The sequence below is a fragment of the Mytilus trossulus genome, chromosome 12 (genome assembly GCF_036588685.1).
Source record: "Mytilus trossulus isolate FHL-02 chromosome 12, PNRI_Mtr1.1.1.hap1, whole genome shotgun sequence".
NCBI lineage: Eukaryota > Metazoa > Mollusca > Bivalvia > Mytilida > Mytilidae > Mytilus > Mytilus trossulus.
In genome coordinates, this window is record NC_086384.1 from 4,700,619 (window position 1) to 4,707,388 (window position 6,770).

The following is a 6,770-nucleotide window of genomic DNA, read 5'->3' on the forward strand; positions in this document are numbered from 1 at the left end:
TCCCCCCCCCCCCCCTTTCCCAAAAAAAAACCCCAAACAACCCTCACACTCAAACAAAAAAACCAACAAAAAAACCATATCAATTCTTCTGTTGATAGGTCAAATTAAACTCAAACAAATGCAAATAGTATACATAAACTAAAGTTGAAATTAGGCCGAACTGTCTAATTTTGGACATCAAACCTCAAAGTAGATTATGTTTACCCACAAAATCATGATGATCTATATTGTATAGCTACTTCCCCTTAAAACGGTCGATACCTGTCCACCAGGTGGCCTATTGTTTACCTTGTTGCTACCTGACAGGTAAATAGGAAGTTTAATTGAGAAGCACGTGTGACAACTTGTACCGGCTTGGGTTGACATGATCTCACGGTTAATTAGATAATTAGGTAGACGATTGAATCATTTGACAAGAGAACAGAAGACTTCACGGTAGGTTTACTTATTTCTGATAAATATATATATGCATACCTTGTTGTGTTCACTAGTTAACTGCAACAACACTTGACATAATGTGAAACTGTAACGAAAACAGATTTGACAGCCTAGTTTTAAGTATTAATTTGTTAATTGCCAAAATATATAGATAAACTGTAGCATTTGTGTCATCAATTTGGCGTAAGTGAATGAATCGTGCAGGGACAGTTCCAGTGAATCAGTGTTTGATTTGCAGGTCTGTTGGAGTTGACTAAAAAGATTTAATCCTAAAGACCGGCAAATCAAACACTGATTCTAGATCTAAATCCCGCCTTAGTCTAGTTTTGTGCCGCACATCTTATATACATGTTAGCGATGCTTCATTGCAACGGTATTGTCTGTTGCAGTATTATAATGTTCACTCTTAATTAATTCAGAAGAAAATACCGTTTAAATAAAAACTTTTATTTAGGCTTAGCAGGTAGTCATAATCATATATATACATATGTCAAGAAATAATACAAATGAAATACAAAGTGATCATAGATTCTAACTGACAAATAAACTAAATTAAAGAACTACTAAGTAGTATCTTCATAAATTTAAAGAATGAAGCATAACAAATTAAAAATTCTATGAAATACAAATGAAATATAAATTTCATACCCGCCTCGTACAAACATATTCCACCTTAAGGGAATGGGAGGGAGGGTTTTGAAAAAAGAACAAACGACGAAACACAATGTTCTTTAACAAATTGGCTACGCTGATAGAAGTTTCAACGACAAACTAAGACATATTTAAACATAAAAATTCTAAATTATTAAATGATTCTTCATTAATTAATCATTTTTAATCAAAAATTTACTCATTACCATAAACTAGAATATACACACAAATGGTGAGTCCATTGAGTGCCCCCAGTTTTCATTTGGTCAGTTGGTATACCGAGAAAATGCTTGTTAACAAGGATAGAATTGCGATCCAACCGTAAAAGATATGGTAAAGAATCTTATGGAGATATACAGATGCATGGCATTTTAAAGAAGGGGGATAACCTGCATGTCCAAGTGATTCAACATTATCAGTATCTGCGAAAATCAGACTTTTCCTGTTTACATGTTCACCATGATATAAGTAAACATGCAGATTTTTTTTCCCATTATATTATGTATGACTATTTTCTGAACAATGTCGTTCTGAATTTAAATGATTCAAATGGCTCTTTTAACTCTTTAGTAGTAGCTGAGTCAGAAAGTTGGGGAGTTAGGAAGTTTTATACTGAATATTTGTATATTTGACATTTATTTCGTGAAAAATCTGGTACCTATTTTCTTGATCGAGAAAAGGATCGCGACAGATCCGCTATTAATTTTGTTGCAAAATTAATTGTATAAAGTGTGCAAATCATGCTGTAGTCGTATGATGATTTATTTCAAATTGATTCCCGAACCCTCAATCTGCATGCATAAACAATTATCTGTTGAACGCCATCTCCGTAATGGTTCTCAATATGAATGAACAAAGGTTTATTGCCTTCTGAAATATAAACCTGCATATGTATACTTTTTTCCTCGTTCGCCGTAAAAAATATCAGCTCGGGTTTTAATCCTACTCTAAAGATACCAAGAGCCTAAGTTAGAATCCTTAGCATTCTAATTTTGAAACACAATAAATAACAAGTAATATGGGATGCTTCATACGTTTACTTATATATACTGATGTCTTGTGTAAAATATTCCATAAACATCCTCATAAACTCGCCATTAAAAAGTTTTTATATCGTTCACTGATCTCCAAACAACTACGACCAATTTTAATCTTTTATAGATGTATAAACACCCATTTTTGTAGGGCATCGAATGTCAGTGAAAAATCGTTAGTTATCAGAATCTTCAGATAATCACCTTATAGAAACTTCTACCTCGGTAGTCATATTCTGAGCTACAATAAGGAAATGGCATACTTTTGTGAGAGCTGTTATTCAGAAAGTTTGGCCAAAGACCATAAAAAGTTGTTTTTCGAGAATGCCGGGCTTCTGGTACCTTATAGGTCCTATATTTAATATTTTACATCCAAATTAAATTCCCGCTTGGGACTTCTTTGTTGACCAAATGTATAGTTATCTGTAATAAATTATCTACCCAACAGTCGAATAGTTAGCCTGTCTTGTTCTACATGTATTTCTCTAAAGACTACATGTACTGTTTTCTGCTCATAATCTTATTCAAAATTCCGGTGGTATTAGCCACTTTGTTTTAATAAAAACAAATTAACCAATTCATCGATAAATTATTCAGTCAATCACTAAACACTGCTTAACTGAACAAATAAATAACACGACGGATGCCGTATACGGTGCAGGAAATGCTTACCCTTCCGGAGCACCTGATTTCACTCCTGGTTTTTAGTGGAGTGTGTTGTTTCTTATTTATTATTTATAACTGTTGATGTAAAGGTCCTTTGGTTTGTGAGTCTTTGTTTACTTCTTGGTTTTGATTGTTATTGTCTTCTTTACTATTTCAGATGAATCGTCAAGGTCAACCAGGAGGTCCTGGAGGAGATAAGAGACAGCAGCAGCTGGACCAGATATCGAAGGGATTCAGACAGTTCCCTCTTAGTCCATACATGTTACTAGCTTCTATGGCTTTCTGGATCTTTCTTACGTATGCTAGTTTCAAGGGCATTCAATATTTTGGCGTCCATCGTCGATTGGATGATACTGACCTTGTTCCAAATTGTCCGGTCAAGTTTGGTGCAACCGTGGAAGATAACATTATAGTTGTAGAAAATTATACAGGTGGAGAATCAATGCCGTATGTAAAACGAATTGGGTCTCAAAAGTTTTCTGATTCATTTATTGGCGAAGAAGCACCTGTAGAACTGACAGAAATCCCGCCAATTGTAACAGCTGTGACGTCATCAGACTTTTACAATCTCCAGAGAATCATAGAACAAACAGCTTCCATAGCGCCTAAGAAAAACATAAAGCTGAACTTGATAGTCTATGACCTTGGACTGTATTCAAAAGAAGCAGCACTGGTAAGCTGAAAGTTTAAAAAACATATACATGTATATATATACAAATGAATGGAAAGTTGTTCGGTAACAGTGAATTCAACAGACATAATTATAATGATTGTTATTGTTATAAAATTAAAAGACGTGACACAAGGCTGAGTAAAACAAAATACATGGAATTTGGTAAATACTCTGCCAAGCACGTGGCAATTATGAGTAAATCTGGAAAAGGGCATGACCTCCGCTTGGCTGTTTGTTACTTTGTAGATAAGATCAAATCCTACTTTCAAGTTTGAATTCCAGATCTCGCTAACGTGTGACCATCCCGAAAAGAGCTGTAATACTTGCCGCTAGACATTAGACAGCATCGATAAATCAGCCTATAGTGTAACCATTAAACAAAAGATAAAAAGCGGTTTAGTAAACCTGCATTATACTTGCTGTCCTCACGAATGTTAGTTTACTAGAGTAGCTGATACATTATATCATATCATATTATATAATATACAAGGTTTTTTCTGTGTATAAATAAAGTTAAACTTATCCTTTTTGATCTTATTAATTTTTTCCTTACATTTCAGATAAAGAAACACTGTAATTGTGATTTCCGTACATTTGAATGGTCAGTGTACCCATATCACGTGTCTGACATGAATATAAGAGCATGGATGCCTATTATCATACAGGTATGAGTATTTTATTAGAAGCAAAGGAGACAATGGTATAAGGTTATACATGTAGATAGGTCTCCTTTTTAAACTAGGTCTCATCTCAACTGATTTTCATTTATGAAGGATAGTTTGTCTTATTAAGATGGTGTTTCTTTTCAATCTTAAGCATTGAAATCCCCCCCCCCCCCCCCTCCCCCAATTCTTCCTGTAAATGATAACTAATATTATTCCAACAAAAAAAGCATGACATTTATTTAGTGAAGAGAGATAAAAAAAAAAACGCTGTCATTTGGCAGAGAAAGAACACAAGCAATTACTGCAAATAATATATGTTTGGTACTTGTTGCCATGAATTTGTGTTTTTTGAGAAAGATCTGATGTTCAATATTATAAACCACAACAGAACATTATCTCTTTAGTTCCAAACCTTTTTGTTTAGCTCACCTGGCCCACGGGCCTAGTAAGCTTATCTCGTCAATTGGCGTCCGTCGTCCGTCGTTAACTTTTTACAAAAATCTTCTGAAACTTTTGGCCCAAATTTAACCAAACATGGCCACAATAATCATTGGGGTATCTTGTTAAAAAAATATGTCCGGTGACCCTATCAACCAATCGAGATGACTGCCATGGCTAAAAATAGAATAGGGATAAAATGTAGATTTTTGCTTATATCTCTGAAACCATAGCATTTAAAGCAAATCTGGCATGGGTGTAAAATTGTTTATTAGGTAAAGATCTATCTGCCCTGGAATTTTCAGATAAATCGGAATACCCGTTGTTGGGTTGCTGCCCCTGAATTGGTAATTTTAAAATTTTTGCCGTTTTTGGTTATTATCTTGAATATTATTATAGATGGAGATAAACTGTAAACAGCAATAAAGTACAGCAAAGGAAGACCTACAAATAAGTCAACATGACCTAAGGAGTTATTGCCCTTTATAGTCAACTTTAAACAATTTTCATAACTTTTGTAAATTTTTACAAAATATTTTTTCTCTGTAACTACTGGGTCAAGTTCATTATAGATAGAGATAATTGTAAACAGCAAGAATGTTCAGTAAAGTAAGATCTACAAACACATTACCATTACCAAAACACAATTTTGTCAACACTCTATCTATGTCATTTGTTAAGTATGCACATAAACCAAGGTGAGCGACACAGCCTCTTCAAGTTAGAGCCTCTAGTTTCTTGTAAAATTGGATGTCCTTTGTAATTGCCTTTGTTTTAATACGGTCATGTTAGGCTTTAATGCAGAACAGTATTGTCTCAGTGTCTGTAATAATTATTTTATTTTTTGGATTATAAACAAAACTAGATATTTATTTGCAAGTTTGGTTATTTTATGTCAAAACAGTTTTCTTTGAGGCGTAGGTTTAGTCAAAATTGTTGTATTTCATGCTGTAGAGAAATCGAATTTTGGAGGTCCGGAAATATTTCGGGAGTTCCTTAAATGCATTTATAATAATTTTAATTTCATTCGCGCCTCATACTTTCCAAAGAGTTATGAATTGTGTGATGCTGTGATCTGCTTTTGTCTATAGCAAATGCTTGATGCTGTTAGGCGACTAAATTGTAAAAGATGGGGGCGAAATATACCGGAGGGATTTGCACACTCAACTGACAACGATTCTGTATATTTTTTAGTGAATATATATATATATATATATATAAATGCAATATTATTTTTCTTTTCAGATGATACTTGAAGAATTTGGTTCTGCAATGTGGATTGACCCGTCAGCTTCTATAAATAATGTCCAAGAATTGAACCAGTTTAAATACAGAGCTGATAGAAGTTTTTTCCTGTACGAATATCCGATTTTTACTGCAATAAACGCATACACCAACCCGAAAATGTTTAAACATCTGAACGAAAAGCGTTGTACGTTTGTTGACCTTGGAATGATGGACACCCGTGTTATGGTGTTATACCGGACAAAACAAACATGGTACGGAATAATGAAACCATGGTTAAAATGTGCTCTTACTAAAGATTGCATTGCACCGGATGGCGCGAGGAGGACCGAATGTTTCCACTACAAGCGTCCGAAATCCACAGGATGTCATTGGTATGAACAGTCAATCTTTAGTATTATTATAAATAGAGTATACCAGTTTACTATTAATTCTGACAAATTCAAGTCACCCCACGCTGTGCATTTTGATGATACTGAGCTTGTGTATTATTTTCCCGAACAGCCATGGACATACACACAAATATTTCTAATCTTCACGTTACCTCCAATGGTTATTGTTACATTGTGGTACTTGAAAAAACGAAGAGATGCGAGCAAAAGAAATAAATTTTACAAGCGATAGTGTTCAGAAAAAAAACTTGTGTTCATAGACATTCCAAGAAGATACAAAAATGTATCTGCCATTACCAGCGACTGTTTTGGCTTGGAGAAGCAATCCTCCTTAATGCCATACATTGACGAACACAGCAATATACAGGGTACAATTATATCCGAGGAAATCCACGAGCAATTGTTAGACTCGGCGAGTATCGGGTATTATACAATTTTGCAGGACAAAAGTCTCTTTGACACAAAGTCGCATAGTGCGGTAAAGATTACTTTTTTAAGGTCCGTTCTTGTATCTTTTAATGTAACTTAAACATTATAGATATTGGCGAATTTTTCAGATAAAAGTTCA

At 34.3% G+C, this 6,770-nt stretch overlaps 1 protein-coding gene across 1 annotated transcript; it reads left to right on the top strand.

Moving 5' to 3' along the window:
- The first annotated feature begins 260 nt into the window (after nucleotides 1-260).
- Nucleotides 261-6,562, top strand: LOC134693030 (uncharacterized). Its single transcript, XM_063553725.1, has 4 exons — nucleotides 261-435; nucleotides 2,947-3,462; nucleotides 4,023-4,127; nucleotides 5,811-6,562. The coding sequence occupies exons 2-4, from the start codon at nucleotides 2,947-2,949 to the stop codon at nucleotides 6,432-6,434; spliced, it is 1,245 nt and encodes a 414-aa protein (XP_063409795.1). The 5' UTR covers nucleotides 261-435; the 3' UTR covers nucleotides 6,435-6,562.
- Nucleotides 6,563-6,770: the final 208 nt, after the last annotated feature.

What these genes read in the sequence shown, in the direction of transcription:
- LOC134693030 (XM_063553725.1), top strand. Translation starts at nt 2,947, where the DNA reads ATGAATCGTCAAGGTCAACCAGGAGGTCCTGGAGGAGATAAGAGACAG. An exon ending in ATTCAAAAGAAGCAGCACTG is followed by an intron (nt 3,463 to 4,022) that starts GTAAGCTGAAAG and finishes CTTACATTTCAG; the next exon opens with ATAAAGAAACACTGTAATTG. An exon ending in GGATGCCTATTATCATACAG is followed by an intron (nt 4,128 to 5,810) that starts GTATGAGTATTT and finishes TTTTCTTTTCAG; the next exon opens with ATGATACTTGAAGAATTTGG.